Genomic DNA, 21,188 nt, shown 5'->3' on the forward strand with positions numbered 1-21,188 from the left:
TTATAATTCAAACGTGTCACCATGACGAGAACATTATCTGAAAAAAGTGATTTTGTTAGGGAAGTACTTTTGCACAGCCATGCCTTGTTGACTAGTCGTTATGGTTCGTGATCAAACAATGTCGGACGACGTTGTTGCACATTATTCGGACAGCTTGTGGGTTGCTTAAAATGTAGAATTTGAAACGATTAAACATTTAATCATAATACATGACTGAATAAAAATGAATTGCGCTATACTTTCTGTCACGTGCTCAAAATGATAAAAGGCTCTACCGACAAAGTATAGGGTACACGACACCTGGTCTTCTGACACGTATGGGGTACTGGGAAACTATTCTTCCGACACATATGGGGTACTGGGAAACTATTCTTCTGACACGTATGGGGTACTGGGAAACTATTCTTCCGACAAGTATGGGGTACTGGGAAACTATTCTTCTGACACGTATTGGGTACTGGGAAACTATTCTTCCGACAAGTATGAGGTACTGGGAAACTATTCTTCCGACAAGTATGGGGTACAGGGAAACTATTCTTCCGACAAGTATGGGGTACTGGGAAACTATTCTTCCGACAAGTATGGGGTACTGGGAAACTATTCTTCCGACAAGTATGGGGTACTGGGAAACTATTCTTCCGACAAGTATGGGGTGCTGGGAAACTATTCTTCCGACAAGTATGGGGTACTGGGAAACTATTCTTCTGACACGTATGGGGTACTGGGGAACTATTCTCCTGACAAGTATGGGGTACTCGGAAAGTATTCTTCCGACAAGTATGGGGTAATGGGAAACTATTCTTCCGACAAGTATGGGGGAATGGGAAACTATTCTTCCGACAAGTATGGGGTACTGGGAAACTATTCTTCTGACAAGTATGGGGTACTGGGAAACTATTCTTCCGACAAGTATGGGGTACTGGGAAACTATTCTTCCGACAAGTATGGGGTAATTGGAAACTATTCTTCCGACAAGTATGGGGTAATGGGAAACTATTCTTCCGACAAGTATTGGGTACTGGGAAACTATTCTTCCGACAAGTATGGGGAACTGGGAAACTATTCTTCCGACAAGTATGGGGTACTGGGAAACTATTCTTCCGACAAGTATGGGGTACTGGGAAACTATTCTCCCAACAAGAATGGGGTCCTGGAAAACTATTCTTCCGACAAGTATGGGGTACTGGGAAACTATTCTTCCGACAAGTATTGGGTACTGGGAAACTAATCTTCCGACAAGTATGGGGTACTGGGAAACTATTCTTCCGACAAGTATGGGGTACAGGGAAACTATTCTTCCGACAAGTATTGGGTACTGGGAAACTATTCTTCCGACAAGTATGGGGTACTGGGAAACTATTCTTCCGACAAGTATGGGGTACTGGGAAACTATTCTCCCAACAAGTATGGGGTACTGGGAAACTATTCTTCCGACAAGTATGGGGTACTGGGAAAGTGCGGGTACTGGGGACCTAGTCTTCGGACAAGTGCGGGTGCTGGGAACCTGTTCTTTCGACAAGTATAAGGACATGCACAATCACAGTATCTTAAGAGACTTGATGGAGTGGTTCCATCCTTTTATTACCGTCTTCGCCAGGCTTGTGGTTTTGACACATAGGCCCAATGGTACGACCCAGAATATGATATGTAGAGGGCGTCATGAAAAATTACAAATACAGAATTCTTTTGAAAAGATTGTAATTGTAATAAAAATTGACGTAAATTGTTATTATCTCAACTTGCGGTAAAATGTAATAACTTTTTACGTAAATTGTAATAACCTTATAAGTTTAGTATCAAAGGCTTTAAATGACTAGAACCTATCCTTGTCAGGGCTGGTACAGGGTTTATCGTACAATCGTCATTAAAGTATTGGTGCAAGTATTACAATTTACCTTTTTATTACAATATACGTCGTAACAACCCGTATTCAGTATGAGACCTATAAGTTTAGTATCAAAGGCTTTAAATGACTAGAACCTATCCTTGTCAGGGCTGGTACAGGGTTTATCGTACAATCGTCATTAAAGTATTGCTGCAAGTATTACAATTTACCTTTTTATTACAATATACGTCGTAACAACCCGTATTCAGTATGATACCTATGCAGGCCAACAAACCTGATCTTGTCCTTTTTGATAAATCCAGTGAAATCATTTATATCATTGAATTTTCTGTCCCTTTTGACACTAACGTGATTGACAAGATGCAGGAAAAGCATTGCAAATATGCGGAACTTTTTTTTTTCGAAATGTCACGCTTACATTCTTTCCCAAGTTGTACGACTCCCGAATGTTCTCGGTGCCTAGATTTGGTACCTCCCAATCTGTTCACTAACATTGGGAGAGTACCCGGATTTTCTATCAAGAATACAGCCCTGCTGACAATCTAGGTAATGCAGAAGGCTGCAGTGTTAGGGAGTCTCCACATTCTCCGAAAAGTTCTGGGTGGGTTGACTAGGCAGCGCTTCCTGTGAGAAGTCCCATTCGCTGTCTGGGCTGTGTGCAGAGGGGGTAATATAAGGGCCCTGAGCTGATGATGAGAATAAGCAGTCTGACTGTGCCAGGATCACCCAAAACCCTCTTTGCTGCATTTTTATTTTAATCTTTCGATAATAATATTAATAATAAATTTGCATTAAAAATAGGCATTCGCGTATGATGTGTGGCATCATATTCAACTTTGATGTTTATCATTTACAAGTTTGTAATAAAATAAATCAAGAAATATATAATTACATAGCAAGGGTACATCTTCTTTTGCTCGATAATAGACATCTGAAACGACACAAGCTACGTCAAATCTCTTTATGCCATGCTGCGCCAGACGCTGCATAAATCAAGGGAGAAGAACAACACTGACTAAACATTGTGGGTGGGGGCAAAGGTATCTGATTGATTCAAAAGAAAGATCAAAGACACCGCGCTATTTTGCACCTGTGCTTACCTGTCAGGTGAATCAGTTAAAGGCGCCGTGGCTGAGGTGATAAAAAACATAGCCAAACAGTTGAGACTATAATTTTACTGATTCTTAGCATTTGATCGTAAGCCTGCATTACGCAAATTACTGGAATCGACGATTAACTGGGAGACGGTTGTCGTGTTGTGTTGCCTGATGTGATATATATTAGCGTGAGGAATGAGAGATAATGAGATATTTTTCACTGGACAGATTTATGTACGGAGCTAAAAGTGTAATTTGTAGTAACCGTTTGTCGGGTCATCACTCGAAACAAAAAAAAATGATTAAATGATATGATTATGCAGTTTAAGGAGGTAAGAAGCGCACCAATATGTATACTAAGAAATTTGATGACAAGGTTCAAGGTGGTTCGGAGATTTACAAATAATAAATAAATAAATAAATAAATAAATAAATAAATAAATAAATAAATAAATAAATAAATAAATAAATAAATAAATAAATAAATAAATAAATCTATTTATCTATTTATTTATTTATTTATTAAGATTTGTAAATCTCCGAACCACCTTGAATCTTGTCATCAAATTCCTTAGTGTATATATTGGTGCGCTTAACAATATTCGAGCTGTATGACGGCGGTCTGTAAATAATCGAATCTGGACCAGACAATCCAGTGATTGGCATCATGAGCATCGATCCACGCAATTGGGATACGATGACATGCATCAACCAAGTCAGCGAGCCTGACAACCGATCCGGTTTGTCGACAAGATTAGTCGCCTTTTACGGCAAGCATGCATATGGGTTGCTGAAGACCTATTTGTTAAGTTACTTGGTGTCCGAATATAAATATGGATTACTTATTAACACCAAAAAAAGTTTGTCAATATGGGGTAACAATATCATTAGTAAACAAAAGCAACAGAAACATTTCAATAATCATAAAAAACAATGCTTTTAGTTGCGAATTTCTATGATTATGGAAATTGTTTTTGTCGCTTTTATTTAGTCACATGGTCAGGCAACGATAATAGCAGTTAACAGTCTGACGTTATTGGAAGCAGAGCATGAAATGTAATCAATACATTATGTGACAACTGAAGTCTGTGTCGGGATAATATGTCGCTAACACATTTGTCCAGTTTTGTCTTGTTTCATACGCTTGGGAAAGCTAGGATTACATATGTTAGTGTAGATAGCTCTTGACGTTTACGCCCCAATGGGAGTTGTTTGTTTTTGTTTAACTCCACACTTAGCAACATTCCTGCTATGTGACGGCGGTCTGTTAGTAAAAAAGGTTTGGACCAGACAATACAGACAGACAGACAGACATGTTTATTCAGTAAAAGGCCAATGGCCCAAAATACAGACATGTGAGCATGACATTTACAGGGCACAGAATTTATCATTAATTATTTTGTGAGCATAATATAAGAATTTACAAACTAGAAATAATGTTTGCTCATTATAATTACTAAGAATATTTATTACATGAGAATTACTGTAATGAGTAGGCATAGGAAGATTAACAAGGTATTTTTGTCTTTGGGCAGAATATAAATTACAATTAAAGAGTACATGGAATTCAACCCTTACTCCCTAACTACTACAAAAGTTACAGAATCTGAGTGAACGGTCTGTTTTACTATATCTGTCAGTTTCTAAAGCTATTTTAAAATTTGAGGTTGTAAAGAGGTTGTAAGTGATGAGCTCCCTTTTCGCGCGTAGCATCTGGGTTTTGCCACCTTCGTTGTTGAATGTATTAAGCCCATGTATTCTTGATGGATTTAGTTGAAATCTTGTTAAACATGTATAACACCATGGTCACAATCTCACTCGTATTCAACTAACACATCAATACAAATTGATCAGAATTTGGGATTCGAACAACTTCGAAATCCTTGTACTTGTAGGTGAGGGAGAACAGCTCCATGACGGGTAGTGACGCCCTTAATCGATGGTCTTAATGGCTATAAGGGGCCCAGTCGTTTAAGAAGCCGCAATTCGCTATGCAGAGTTGCGTCCCTTGGGCATGCCAGAAACCTGTACATATGGTCGTGGGTTCGAATCCCGGTTCGCCCCGATTATGTCACTAGGTTTGTCGGCACCATACCCGTGATCGTGGGGAAAAAAAGAGTTTTTATTCATTATACAAAATGACAATGCAAACATATGAATATCGCAAGTGTACACAACATATGATTAGTGAAAGGTTGAAACATGTAAATACAATATGACAATGTAATTTGTGAATATAACAAGTGTATACAACATATGATTAGTGAAAGGTTGAAACATGTAAATACAATACGACAATGTTATGTGTGAATATAACAAGTGTATAGAACATATGATTAGTGAAAGGTTGAAACATGTTAATACAATATGACAATGTAACATGTTAATATACAGATGTATATAACATATGATTAGTGAGAGGTTGAAACATGTAAATACAATATGACAATGTAATGTGTGAATAATACAAGTGTATACAACATATGATAAGTGAAAGGTTGAAACATGTAAATATGATATGACAATGTAATGTGTGAATATATAGATGTATACAACATATGATTAATGAAAGGCTGAAACATGTAAATACAATATGACAATGTGACACGTGATTTTAACAAGTGTATGCAACATATGATTAGTGAAAGGTTGGAACATGTAAATACAATATAACAATGCAATGTGTGAATAATACAAGTGTATACAACATATGATGAGTGAAATGTTGAAACATGTAAATCCAATATGACAGTGTAACATGCGAATACAAAATGAAGGACACAAGAACTGAATTCAAACCCAACTCTATACAAGAGGGGGGAAGTGTTTAAACCAAAGGTTGTTGGTCACATCGACATATTTTCCACGCATGACGAGCATCATTATCATCACAATAAAGATTTAATTATAAATACACAGTTATCAAATTTGTTGGTGACAACGGTTTCAGCCTAAGCGACATATCATTTAACGTTTACAATAGATCGGCCATCATCCGTTTTCATTATTCTGCTGTAGCGTTGATCTTATTATCGATATGAATGTACTTACGGAAGTAAAAACGGGTAGTAAATGACGGGTAGTGACGCCCTTAATCGATGGTCTTAATGGCTATAAGGGGTCCAGTCGTTTAAGAAGCCGCAATTCGCTATGCAGAGTTGCGTCCCTTGGGCATGCCAGAAACCTGTACATATGATCGTGGGTTCGAATCCCGGTTCGCCCCGATTATGTCACTAGGTTTGTCGGCACCATACCCGTGATCGTGGGGAAAAAAAGAGTTTTTATTCATTATACAAAATGACAATGCAAACATAAGAATATCGCAAGTGTACACAACATATGATTAGTGATTTAGGGTGAAACATGTAAATACAATATGACAATGTAATTTGTGAATATAACAAGTGTATACAACATATGATTAGTGAAAGGTTGAAACATGTAAATACAATACGACAATGTTATGTGTGAATATAACAAGTGTATAGAACATATGATTAGTGAAAGGTTGAAACATGTTAATACAATATGACAATGTAACATGTTAATATACAGATGTATATAACATATGATTAGTGAGAGGTTGAAACATGTAAATACAATATGACAATGTAATGTCTGAATATATAGATGTATACAACATATGATTAATGAAAGGCTGAAACATGTAAATACATTATGACAATGTGACACGTGATTTTAACAAGTGTATGCAACATATGATTAGTGAAAGGTTGGAACATGTAAATACAATATAACAATGCAATGTGTGAATAATACAAGTGTATACAACATATGATGAGTGAAAGGTTGAAACATGCGAATCCAATATGACAGTGTAACATGCGAATACAAAATGAAGGACACATGAACTGAATTCAAACCCAACTCTATACAAGAGGGGGGAAGTGTTTAAACCAAAGGCTGTTGGTCACATCGACATATTTTCCACGCATGACGAGCATCATTATCATCACAATAAAGATTTAATTATAAATACACAGTTATCAAATTTGTTGGTGACAACGGTTTCAGCCTAAGCAACATATCATTTAACGTTTACAATAGATCGGCCATCATCCGTTTTCATTATTCTGCTGTAGCGTTGATCTTATTATCGATATGAATGTACTTACGGAAGTAAAAACTAAGAACATGTTAAAACACTAAGATAAACACATTATTAGTTTATTTCCTGCAGTTATACTGATTTTCAGAGCAATTGTTTCTTTGTTGTGTATGAAGATGAAGTTATTTATGAAATTGAATTGTCGCGCAACTTTATATCTTGTTAGCGACTTTATCCCTTGTAGGCAATAAACAATGTAATCATCGATATGAGGTTACACGTTACAACGGTATCAGTCCAGCGCCCATAGGCCACTGGGCTAATAAACCTGCCATGGGCGAGGATATGTGGTGAAGGCCTATTGACACCGCATCAACTGTCGGTTGCGACAATCAGATCGAGAAGTATGCTGACTTTCTTTTGATATGTATGATATCTGTGTACTTACATTAGTACTTAAAATTAAACAATTACTTTCGGTTTTAAGGTTTAATGAAATTTAAGTTCATGACGTTTAATGATGAAATTAAAGTCAAACTATGGGTAATATTGTTTGATGATTTATGTAACGATACCTTCGTAATGCCTTTATTTATTCAGTTATATCCGACCCAAATTTATCTTTTAACTGCTATGTAATATTGTTTGATGATTTATATTATTAACAAAACTGTAATATATTTTTCCATATAAATAGAAAAACAGAACACGGCAGATACGAGTCCTGCTGCTTTGATTACAGTAATAAATTATTGTCATGCGTTTTCAATTTGCCTGCCTTTATTTTGATGGTATACTTCAATCATAACATGAAATTGTCTCGTATGGAGACAGATCACGGATCATAATCAGATCCAGTCTCGGATTCGAATCCATGAAAATGCAGATCTCGGCATGGCTAGGGTCAAAACACTAAGTTATGTATGTACATTCATCTGTATAAAAAAATTAGCTGTATCCTAGCATTCATTTTTTCATTTGGTTCACGCCTCTATAATTTTGTATGTTTGAAAACTACAATAAGAGTATCCACCCCCTTTTATACTTTACACGTGCATAATTAGAAATAGTAAATAAACATACTTTAAGTGTCTTTATCAGTGTCGATTACAAGTGGTGATAACTTGGCTGTTTATTTACTCCTGGAATCGGGTGCGACTTTGTCGGGTGCGACATGTCGGATGGTGTACAACGGCGCGGACACTTAAACAGGTGTAGATGTCAGTAATTGACAGCTGATACCACTCACGCGATTGACATTGTTCAGTGCAACCTGTTGCCGTGTGTCGCGTATCATATCTTGTCAAAGGACAGAAAAGATGTCGGTTGCAGGTATGGTTGTCAATTTCAAGCTTGTCTGGTAGTCAAATGTTAATGGTGCCATGCTTCAGTACTCTGGTGGGTTAGGGTAGGTTTTGATGCTGGTGGCAAATAGGATGCTCCTAAAAGGAATCGTCCACTAATTGTTCAGTTGAAAAGCATTTTCTCGGCATGTTTCCCGCAGGACAAGAATTAAATGGCAGTTGTAACGTTTAATGACATCTATTACCTAATAGGCTTGCTTTTTTATAGCCGTATACATAAACAGCGTCACTGATATTTTTCATATCATCGAACAAGGTTGCTACCGTTTCAGAAGTTGAGACATTTAAAAAGAAGGTAGTTTTTATTGTTTATTGGATTGCACAGAACACAAAACAGAATCTTATTTATTTGGCTTGTATTCATACATATCTCCCTTTTAAAAAACACATATGCTATGACATAAACAAAGATTAATATCTTCATATTATTAAAATAAGGAAAAGTATTCAGATTGTTTTATGATGACTACAAGTGAAAAAAACAGAAATAGTTAAATCGAGAAATCGATGGTGATGTATTTCATACGGGTAACATAGTTATACTTTAAACCTTCCGTTTGCAGTGTTCCGGTGACTGTTTTCAGTCTAGTATGTTTTAATAAAGGTTGTAATTTTTTGGTCAAATCCAATTTTCCAATGTATACTTTCTTTTGCCAGGAAGTTTAAATTTAGAATGTTCAGTTGGAGGAGTAAGAATAACTTTTTCATGTCCCCAGTTATCATTGGCAGTGATTTTGTGTTTACAGAGGAGCAAAGACATACACCGCTGACCCGTGAAGATCCGGGGTAGAATAGGTCTTCAGCAACCCATGCTTGCCGTAAAAGGCGACTATGCTTGTCGTGAGAGGCGACTAACGGGGTCGGGTGGTCAAGGTCGCTGACTTGGTTGATACATGTCATCGATCCCCATTGCGTGGATGGATGCTCATGATGTCAATCACTGGATTGTCTGGTCCAGACTTGATTAATTACAGACCGCCGTCATATAGCTGGAATATTGCTCAATGCGGCGTTAAACAACAAACTAACCAACCAACCAACCAACCAACCATCCAACCAACCATACACTGCTTGTACCAGTGGAACTCTGGGCAGTAGTCATCAGGGCTTCATCTCAAGCTCTGGTCGAACAATGGAGGTCGGGTATCCTAGTGGTTAAAGCATTCGCTCGTCACGCCGAAGACCCGGGTTCGATTTCCGACATGGGTACAATGTGTGAAGCCCATTTCTGTTGTCCCCCGCCGTGATATTGCTGGAATATTGCTAAAAGCGGCGTAAAACCATACCCAATCACTCACTCTGGACGAACACTAAGCATGCATCACTTGCCCGGTCAGAGAGGGCAACAAGTTGCGGTTTATATCGAAAATATTATTATCAGGCGTTGATAAAAGGCTGGAATCATATTTTTGTTTTAGGTTTTAACCGAAACGTCATTACAGTAAAATAAAGATATTGTTGACCATGAATTGTGTCTACTTTGTCATCCGTCAACTTCAAAGGAATGTCTATCCAACAATTTAAATTCTCACATCAATAAAATGAATGTTGAATAAGGAACTCCTGAGGTATGGTGCTAATTTAAGAGTTATGCAGCATACATCAAGTATTGAAACCGTTGTCATGGTTGAATGGCAAATCGGTGTGGTTTTCCGTGACCACATTCACACTGACAATGAATTATTATGAAAGTCGTATCTATTCAATATGGGTTATAATTCACTCAAACTTGAACCGCAACCAAATCTAGACCATCAACAGAATACGATGTTGGCACCAGCTGATCGCTTCATAAGGCACGCATCAATGGTTCACGGAAAACGTGTTACCTGTTGCTTCGGACAGTTCAGGTGTGGCTTACTTTTCATCACGTAACGAGAACTGTGTCTGTCAATTCTCTTGTTATGCAGAGTTGTTGATTTCAATCTTGTCACTATTCTACATAGTGAACAGTAGGGCTATAAAACGTGTTCACTATTCACGTTTTATTACAACGTAATGAGTTGAAACATCTTGAGGCTTTCTGAATTGTTTGGCAGATTTTATGTTTATAGGCAGGGATGCTTTTTGGGAACAAGAGTGTTTGGTTGTAACAATTGTATTTTAAATCTATAACCATTATTACAGGTTTGGTGTTGGAATGCTCTCAAAGGTCATTGTTGGGACCATTTTTTGTTATACAACCTTAAAATGCGCATGTTGTCACGTGTTGTATCCAAAGCTTAAAAGTAACAAAAGAATTGACGTCATGATTCTGTCAACACAAGGGAAATTATCCATCTGTCTTGATATAACAACCTAGGAAGCTAAGTATGTACAATTCACTATTCATTGCACGCGATAAGAGATTGTAGTATTGTTTCCTTATAGTCAGATTTATTGGATAAAATATAGCGAAACCTCTTTTAATCTCGACAGGAGACCTTCCCTCCTAATTGCCTCTTTTCTCCTGATACTCACTCACTCACCCACCCCACCCCCCCACCCCCCACCCCCACACACACCCACCCACCCACTCACTCACTCACCCAGCACACACACCCACACATCCACCCACCCACCAACTCACTCACTCACTCAACCCACCCAGCCACCCACCAACTCACTCACTCACTCACTCACACACTCACTCACTCACTCACTCACTCACTCACTCGAAACATCAAAATAATAAATCTGTCCCTGAAAATCCAATTAGATATTTGACATATGTTTCCTGTATTATATTACACATGTATACGGGACATACATATTACTATTTTTATAACACAATTGATCAGCTCATGGCACGGTTAACGTTAAGTATCGGATTTATAAACACGTGCTAAAAATATTACATTTTTAATAAGCATGTAAATATGCTGCATACAACCAGGAGCACTACAAAACTATTCATAAAAGCAATTTAATCAAGTTCCTCAAAATAAAACCTTTGTAAGAGACCGACCATTTGATTCACTGGGGGAGGGGCTAGGGATATTTTGGAGACTAGATAATTTCATCTACAGCTGCAAAATCTGATATATTTTTAATCAAATTAATGAGCCTAAATATTCTTTTCTAAAAACGCCCTGCAACAGCATAATTTTTATGACAGACAATTTCATTTTTTTTACAGTCTGAAACATAATATTTTTCAAGCATTTTCTGGGACAATCAGATAAAATTCCAACATCTCACTCCATCATCCATATTGGAAGTGGGTAAGTTTCTGTGATAATCGGGTGTGTTCATTTAAAACCAATTCGTTTTTCTTTTAATGTAAGTTCAACGTACTTGGACAGTGAATGCCCCTGTCTTTTCCGGATGCATTGTGCATTGCATTGCCTCCAGCGTCTGACAAATTAAGCCAGAATCTAAACTTTGAAGCCTTGGCGACCTGTATTTAGACTGTTTTTTAACATCGCCCTAACAATAATATTCAAGTAGTATGTGGGTGGTGTTTATATATATCACGTGGGATGTTTATTTCAAGCGAACACCTGTGTTATTGGTACAGGTGTGAATAACTACATATTGGTTTTAAGTAAGGCGCGGGAGCTTTCTTCTTTTCCGCGCGCTGTCTCGTAACGTCTTAAAGTCATAATGACACATATACAGTCAAGTCCCGTTAATCCGACACCGATGGTGCATATGATTATGTCGGATTAACGAGTATGTCGGATAAACGAAATTTAGTAGTATCAACGTTCGTGATCGAAAATCGGACAACTTCACGATAAATAAACAAGTAATAAAAAATATATAATAAATATTCATATTGTTATGTTACATTGTTGGCGGAATATGTTTTTCTAATTAAGCAACCTGTAAAGTTTAACACAAAACGAGTGTCGGATAAACGAGACTTGACTGTATAAACGATAGGACATTCAGATTGCTTAGAGAAACATATAATGTGAAACATTCGACTTTCGATAATTATATGGATAAACACCAGCGCGTTAACGTTTAAATCTGTCACTCTTGGTGGTTCGATTGAATACTTTGGTGACAGGGTGACCCTGTAGGTGGTGTGTTCATTCGACACATAGAAGACAAGGTTCGATTCTCACACAGATGCATTATTTGCTGACAGTGCCTAATGTCCCTTGACCAGAATTGATCTCGGTTTCATGTGATTTCAAACATCATATAAAATATCGAAGTACAGTAAACTACGGTTATAACGAACACAAAGGGACCACAAATTTTAGTTTCTTATAACCGTAGTTCGGTATAAGCATATATACAGCATATATACAGCAAAAGGACGGGATCAAAACACTTTTCGTTATATCCGTCAGTTCGTTATAAGCGTTTTCGTTGTAAACGTAGTTTACTGTATAGTTATTTCCATGTCATTTGCCTGTCCTAATCAATTAAAACAACTCTAATTTTTAAATGCCTCGTGTTATTTTCTTCTGTTGCATTGTGTTTTATTATGAAGAGAATATTTGTAGCGAGACAAATTATATACAAACCGCAAAGGTACACATTGCATTAATAAAGTGCAAATTAGATATGGCCCGGACTGTCTCTAGGTGTAAATCATCACCAGATGCTACGAGCACAATATACTGGTTGCTTTTACTGCCTTGTTAAAGAGCTCCTAGCGTGTCGTTATTAATCCCGCCCAGTCACACCAGTGAACTACTGCAATACAGAGTACGGTAAAGCTGTTGTTCTATTTTTGTCATCTTAATTAAACATAATGAATCAGAATCAATCTCAAATATACCTGAATTCAGATATTGTAGTGGTACATGTGTAAGGGAACTCGATGACATGTATACTGATGGCGCTTAAAAAGGGCACATATATTCTTCTGAAAAAAAGAAGCGCATATCTATATTTTTGTGTGGGCATTAACATACGTTTACTGTACATCTGAACATGTGATGATTGATGACATATTGCAAACAGTGGACTATATATTAAATATGAAGACTTTACCGAGAACTGAAGGTCAAGGTCATTCGAACTCAATATGTTGTGTGTCTGTCATTAGCGTCAAGGATTGCCTGACACAATACGTCAGCATGTTTGGTTGGTTGGTCTGTTGTTAAAGCCGCACTCAGCAATATTCCAGCTATATGACGGCAATCTGTTAATAATCGAGTCTGGACCAGACAATCAAGTGATTAATATCATGAGCATCGATCCACACAATTGGGATACGATGATATGCATCAACCAAGTCAGCGAGCCTGACCACCCGATCCCGTTAGTCGCCTCTTACGACAAGCATGGGTTGCTGAAGACCTATTCTATCCTGGATCTTCACGGCTCTGTCAGCATGGTACATAATGGGAACAATGTGTGGCTGTAGGACTCAGTCACAATAGCTTTGGTCCATAACGTCTACCACTGTGGGAGATCACCGCCCATATCTTTTCGCTGCCGTCGCCAAATATGTCGCCCGGCGTTCCCTGAGATGGTTACGTGACTTACCGTGTTGATGGTATAGAGATTGTGCTCTGGGACACTTTGAATACACTGCCCACCGATCTTCTCTTACTTGTAATCACCCGACGACGTTGTTCCACTGTTCTTCAGTTTGTCGAGCAAGACATCGCAGCTGGACAGTTTCGGCAAGGAAAATGTGCGATGTTTACACCAAATGTGTTCACCGAGTGCAAAGTAAACATCAGATGTACTTACCAAGTGCAATATTGACTCATGCGCACTACATGGCCGAGAGAATTTGTGTGAGTGAGTTGGATTTAACGCCGCTTTTAACAATATTCAAGTTATATCACGGCGTGTCTCCTTAATGTGGAAGGAAAGGCCGAAGTGATGCAGGTCTCAGACGTTTACCACTTCCATGAAACCCACGAGCACGGGTATGGTGCTGACAAACCTAGAAACATAATCGGGGCGAACCGGGACTCGAACCCACAATCATACGTTTCTGGCGTGTCCAAGGGACGCGAATCGCGGCGCCTTAGACGACTGAGTCCCCAGTGCGCCCCGATAGAATATGAATCATAAGTATATAATTATATTAATGAAAGCGACAAAGCTATTTCCATAATCATAAGAAATCCCTACCGAATACAGAGCCCCTTTATCATGAGCATGAAAAGCAAGTACAAAGGTATCCGCTAATATAATAGAAAGATTCTGGATGTGGAGTTTTATGACCGAGAAAGAAACATTTGGGATTCTCTTCCGTATGGCAAGCCGTTTTCATTTTTATTACGGAATTACAGATATCTTCAATTGTTTTAAAGATATCGGTATTTTTTAAAGATATCAAATATGTTTTTAAGATATAAAATAGTAATCAAAGATATCTTAAATTCATTTCTGATATCCATAATACAATTACTGATGTCTTAAAATGTTACGGTGATATCAACAAATTAGTTTGCGATATCTCTAAATGTATTTAAGATATCACAATTACCATCAATCAAATTCAATTCAAGATATCTTGAAATAAGTTATACATATCCACAAATGCAATACAGATATCTTCCATTCAATTTGAGATATCTTTAATTCAATTCAAGATATCATTAATTCTGACCGTTACTGATATCAAAATTCCAATTAAAGATATCATTAATAATTTTGATGATATCTTTATATCAATTATTGATATCAGTTATCTAATTTAAGTAACATTATTAATGTAACATCTGTAATAATGGCAACAATTGAAGATATCAATAATCAATTATTGATATCTGTATTTTGTTTCAAGATATCAGGAATTGAATTATTGACATCACAACAAAACATGACATTTGGATATCTTTAAACCTTATTTGATATCAATAATCGAATTTAAGATATCAGCAATTCTTTTCAAGATATCAGTAATACGCTTCACCAAATCCTTAATTCATTTCGTGATATCTTAAATTCTATTGCAGGTATCTACAATTATCTGCTTATTAGATATCTTCAATTCGATTCAAGATATCTTCAATTCAATTTAAGATATCTTTAAAACAATTGAAGATATCTGTAATTCCGTAATAAATGTGAAAAGGGCTTGCCATACTTCCGCGGTGATGCGGTCGTCAAATTAGCCGTTTCAGTCAGGGGTGTTTTTTATGATTTGATATCTCTGACTGACCGGGGGCACGGGTGGCCCAGTCGCCTCGGGTGGCCCAGTCGTCAAAGGCGCCGAGATTCGCTGTGCAGAGTTGCGTCCCTTGGTCACGCCAGTAACCTATGATTGTGGGTTCGAGTCCCGGTTCGCCCCGATTATGTTTCTAGGTTTGTCAGCACCATAACCGTGCTCGTGGGTTTTTACCGAAGTGGTAAACGTCTGAGACTTGCATCACTTCGGGCTTTCCTCCCACATTAAGTTGACACGCCGTGATATAACTGGAATATTGTTAAAAGCGGCGTAAAACCAAACTCACTCACTCACTCTGACTGACCATTCAGAATCGAAATCCAAAATTCATTGTAGAAATTGCATAAGGAGACTTCCCATACGCGTACACAAGCAGATAAATTAAATGACTTCAAACGATTCCCCATCAGCCGAACCTGGCCAATTAGCAGAGTGCTCGCAAAACTAAAAGATTTTCATGATAAATATTAATAAAACGCATAATGGATGCTATATTCATGTTTATAGCCATCTATTGACATCTTTCAATTGTGGAAATGGTAATAATTTGGATTTCAGAAACAACGCTGATCAGAGAGCGGAACCTTTACGAAGGTGTTTAATACAATAGTTATTTCTTCAGAAAATATTCGTCAATTGTGGAATTTGATTATTCTCAGAACCCTGATATTTTGGTAACACATGCTGCAATACAATGGAGCTCAAATTTAATAATGGCAATTTGCTAAAAACAATAAGCCCGACAGCTAAATTCCTATGATCGAGCTGACGCTTTGTGTAAAAGATAATGATTATTATAGGTTTCAACAAGGCATCATCATCTGCCTATAAATGTGGTCCTTGTTGATGATGTTGCACAAGTAAGCATTTTACATCTCAGAATCCGTTACCATAACAATAAGTGCCTTGGCGATAATTTTCAGTTCAATAAGATTTTAAATTTACATTCCGCCGCAACACAATTTTGGAATTTGGTTCACATGTAACTCTGAAACCCTTTTACGTAAAACACACGCTGAAACTGCGAAATCACACTACCGTCCAAATTTATATTCATTTTCAATTATTTTAAATCTACATAAGCACAGTTGAGTTTTTCTTCTGATTGAGCACAAGGAACGGGCCTTAATGATCACCCATGCATTGACTGACATGTGTAGTGATTAAATATAATACAATTGTTTACATAAAACAAATCATTTATTTACACAAGCTCAGATAAAGTTAATAGTATGGATACTACACACGCGAAACCAACACTAGTTCAACGTATCGTGACACACTATTAGCATGATAACACACATCGGCAAAGAACACATAATATATGCAGAGCGTATATTTGTATTTTTGCAGGCGACTATAATTATCCCTAATAAATCGGTTACGATGTGGTCGGAATATTGCCGCATCTTTAGCATAAATTTCCATATAAAAAACATCTGGCATTAGTTTTGCAAAAAGGCTATGCAAAACAAACAGACATCAATGATTTTATACTGATAAATGCTAATTAGCTGATAAATATACTGTGTTTTCAATGTAGAGCGCGTTCGGTCCCACATTCAATTTAGAGCGGATAAATCTAAAGGTAACTTTATATGTTATATCTTTATATCTTTTATATCTCCATTCTACCATGACTAACAAAACGCAAACTCTTTTGTGTCAGAAAAAATATTGAGTGAAGTCAAGTTTTTTGAGTGGGTTGTCGATCTTAATTACGGAATGACTGGCAACAGCCTTGAAACAAAATAGACGATGTATATGCTCAAGCAGTTTGTTTACACTGATACTGCCATATATGACAGCCATTGAAAGCATATAAGCACGGCAACTTGATGGGTTCGGCACCCCTAAAGAAAACTAAGCAAGCTTTACAAAGCTTTCGTTCTAAAAGGCGCGTCACCATTATGACATCATATCGCTCATTGTGACGCAAAATATATGACGTCACAGTTGTATATAGAAAAGCGCCACATTCCAAGCACTCTGTGATCCTCAGAAACTTAAAATACAATCTCTTTGTAGACTTCTATCGTGTCTTCTGAACGAAATGTATTGCCACACATCCTTTGAATACTGCAGTTACCACAGCATTGCAATTGTTACAAATACTATTCTATGAATTTTAGCTTAAGCGGTGATGGGACCGCTAAATTGGCTGTTCCAATCAGAAGGGGTTTATTGTGATTTTATACCTCTGATTGACCTAATTCATGGTTGGGTTAAATGTAATTCGCTTAAAATGTTTGAACGAAGGTTTGCGGCGTGGCCTTGAATCAATGTCCCTAACCACGAGGGACGTCTATAAACCTATAAAACGATTCATCTTGGTTGGTTTGTCCTCACTTTGGCACCACGGGTGGCCCAGTCGTCAAAGGCGCCGCAATTCCCTGTGCAGAGTTGCGTACCTCGGGCACGCCACGAAACTAAGATTGTGGGTTCGAATCCCGGTTTGTCCCGAATATGTTTCTAGGTTTGCAAGAACCGCACTTGTGGGTATCACCAAAGTGGTAAACGTCTTAGACCTGACGTCATTTGTCCGACATTTATCTGAAACGCCATGATATACCTGGAATACTGTTCGAATCGAGGTTAAACCCAACTCACTCACTCACGCACTCACTGCTATTGATCTCTCAATTTGCATAGACCCGTGAAGATCCAGGGTAGAATAGGTCTTCAGCAACCCATGCTTGCCGTAAATGGTGACTATGCTTGTCGTAAGAGGCGACTAACAGGATCGGGTGTTCAGGGTTGCTGACTTGATTGATGCATGTCATCGTTTCCAATTGCGTGGATCGATGTTCATGATGTCAATCACCGGATTGTCTGGTCCAGATTCGATTATTTACAGACCGCCGTCATATAATGGAATATTGCTGAGTGCGGCGTTAAACAACAAACAAACAAACAAATCAATCTGCATGCTTGACGTCAATACCTATTCTTAACAAATAGACATACAGCATAATAATAGTATTTTACTTTCGTCTTACCGGTGTATGTCATAAAAAAAACATTGCATAAAATATACGTTTATACATAAAAATAATAATATAGCGCCACTCATATATAGTAATGACAGACGATACACAAAACTTGATGATATATACAGATACGAATGTTTTACCCATTTAGCAATAGCTTTTTGCGTTGTAATATTAAAAAGAAGTTTTGGCAGTAACATATGCCTCATGTTTAAAAAGGACACGGGTTTAGACAGGTTTAAAAAGATCTTAGATCATCGGTGAGTGGACATTGGAATAAAACATGTTTTTCATCGTCAAGATGATCATTACAGTTAAAGCACATTCTGTCTTCAACCTTTAAATTAATATATCTGCCTGCTTCGATCCTTAAAGGCGCAATACCCCATGTAAATTTTGTTAAGGCAGAGCTGTAACTCCGGGGCATATAGCTCTCGCCATAGTTCTCACAGTAATAAAAATCTTTAAACATCCTATACATACGGGGTTTGCTTGAACCAGTATGAACATTATATTTCTATAAAAGTTCCTGCCAGCTTATCAGATATTTTTCCATAAGGACATCTTGTATTTTGCGGGAAAAGGCTTTCGTATTTAAACCAGTGGTGATTTTGAATATACGCTGTCGGTTTAGGTTGGCCAATTTCACCGAAGAACGTGAGTTCCATTTCTTGTGATTGGCTGCAAGTCTTTCCGTCCGTAAATAGACATGTTTATAATCCGATCAGTCATATTTCTAAAACGACACCACTGTCTAGATACACACGTTGACTGTCTGACAATAGATGCGGCAAATCAAGGCGACCCTTCCCTGTTGTTATCCTATTTGGACCAATTTAGTTGTTTTTCTTACGTACACTTATTTACTCCGCGTACCTTTGTACAACACCGGGGCGGTCGTGTAGCCTAGTGGTTAAAGCTTTCGCTCGTCACGCCGAAGACCCGGGTTCGATTTCCGACATGGGTACAATGTGTGAAGCCCATTTCTGGTGAACCCCGCCGTGATATTGCTGGAATATTTCTAAAAGCGGCGTAAAACCATACTCACTCACCCACTCAGTTGTCCTAACCCACGGGCACCTCTGTACAACACCACGCGGACAGACGTGTCGGGGCATAAGGGCTGGGACGGGTAACCCGGATCCTACTCATGTAGGCGTCCTACCCACAGGACTACCCGGATCCGTGGTTAGTCATGTGAATTATTGATTAATGATAAAAACTCACTACAGTTCTGTCGTTACACTTCTTTCTGACGATCCATCCATTCCTTTTGACTTGCATATGTTTGAGTAAGGATAACGCTTCAGTCAAGTTCCGTGTACGCATGATCAGATCTTTTTATACAAGTATCTACAGGTACTGCCTGGGCTGCAGTGAAACAATTCCCAATCAGACATCTTGTTCCTAACTCTTGTGACCAGCAGTGGCTACCCGGGTAGGGTCGGGTAATAGGGGGTCGGATACCCGGGTAGTAGATTTGGACTCGTCCCAGCCCTTCAGGGCATATTGTTTACATGTTACAAGTAAACAAAATAATATTGTTCATTAATTAACATCAGCTTTTAGTTTGGATGCAATGAGTGACTTCATGTACTTTAGGGGGAGGTCGGGTAGCCGCTGGTTAAGGCGTTCGCTCGTCACGCCGAAGACCCGGGTTCGATTCCCGACATGGGTACAATGTGTGAAGCCCATTTCTGGTGTCCCCCGCCGTGATATTGCTGGAATATTGCTAAAAGTGGCGTAAAACCAAACTCACTCACTCACTCATGTACTTTAGAAATTTGAAGCGTAATAAATACTTTAGAAGGACAGGCAGTTCCAATTACTTTACACCTGTATGTGTTTAAATTTAAATAACAACATTTTTTTTTCAGAATCATCGTTTTCTTTACTGACAGTAGACAAAACAATATTCCTATAATTTTTATATGTTTTGTTGCGGTTAATCCCTGTACTGTATACCTCAATAAGAAACATGTAAAGGACGGTAAATTGAGTGAATCTTATGGACGTGTAGATACCACAAGGCAGTATCTATTTTATCGCCAAAACGTTTTGCCCTTCTTGGTTGAGGTTCGTCATATGGTCAAGAGTTTATACACAGTTTGTGGTCGTCCTTCACCTGCCTGTCTGACTACCTTCAATACGTGACTTCCCCAGTGCCTCATCTACCTGTCTGACTACCTTCAACACCTGACGTCCTTCCTGCCTCATCTACCTGTCTGACTACCTTCAACACGTGACGTCCTTCCTGCCTCATCAACCTATCTGAATACCTTCAACACGCGACGTCCTTCCTGCCTAATCTACCTGTCTGACTACCTTCAATACGTGACTTCCCTAGTGCCTCATCTACCTGTCTGACTACTTTCAACGCTTGGCCGCCTTCCTGCCTCGTCTACCTGTCTGACTACCTTCAATACGTGACGTCCTTCCTGCCTCGTCTACCTGCCTGACTACCTTCAACACTTGACGTCCTTCCTGCCTCATCTACCTGTCTGACTACCTTCAATACGTGACGTCCTTCCTGCCTCGTCTACCTGCCTGACTACCTTCAACACGTGACGTCCTTCCTGCCTGCCTCATCTACCTGTCTGACTACCTTCAATACGTGACGTCCTTCCTGCCTCGTCTACCTGCCTGACTACCTTCAACACTTGACGTCCTTCCTGCCTCATCAACCTATCTGACTACCTTCAATACGTGACGTCCTTCCTGCCTCGTCTACCTGCCTGACTACCTTC

At 38.4% G+C, this 21,188-nt stretch overlaps 1 protein-coding gene across 1 annotated transcript in view; it reads right to left on the reverse strand.

Moving 5' to 3' along the window:
* Positions 1-2,413: 2,413 nt before the first annotated feature.
* Positions 2,414-21,188, reverse strand: part of LOC139458477 (uncharacterized) — a 23,001-nt gene continuing 4,226 nt past the window's right edge. The window contains exon 3 of the mRNA XM_071239914.1: positions 2,414-2,532. Within this exon, the coding sequence (XP_071096015.1) occupies positions 2,414-2,532 (119 nt within the window). The remainder of the gene's footprint in view (positions 2,533-21,188) is intronic.

This window comes from Haliotis cracherodii, unplaced genomic scaffold, assembly GCF_022045235.1.
Source record: "Haliotis cracherodii isolate W230 unplaced genomic scaffold, xgHalCrac1.p SCAF_13, whole genome shotgun sequence".
Classification (NCBI taxonomy): Eukaryota; Metazoa; Mollusca; class Gastropoda; order Lepetellida; family Haliotidae; genus Haliotis; species Haliotis cracherodii.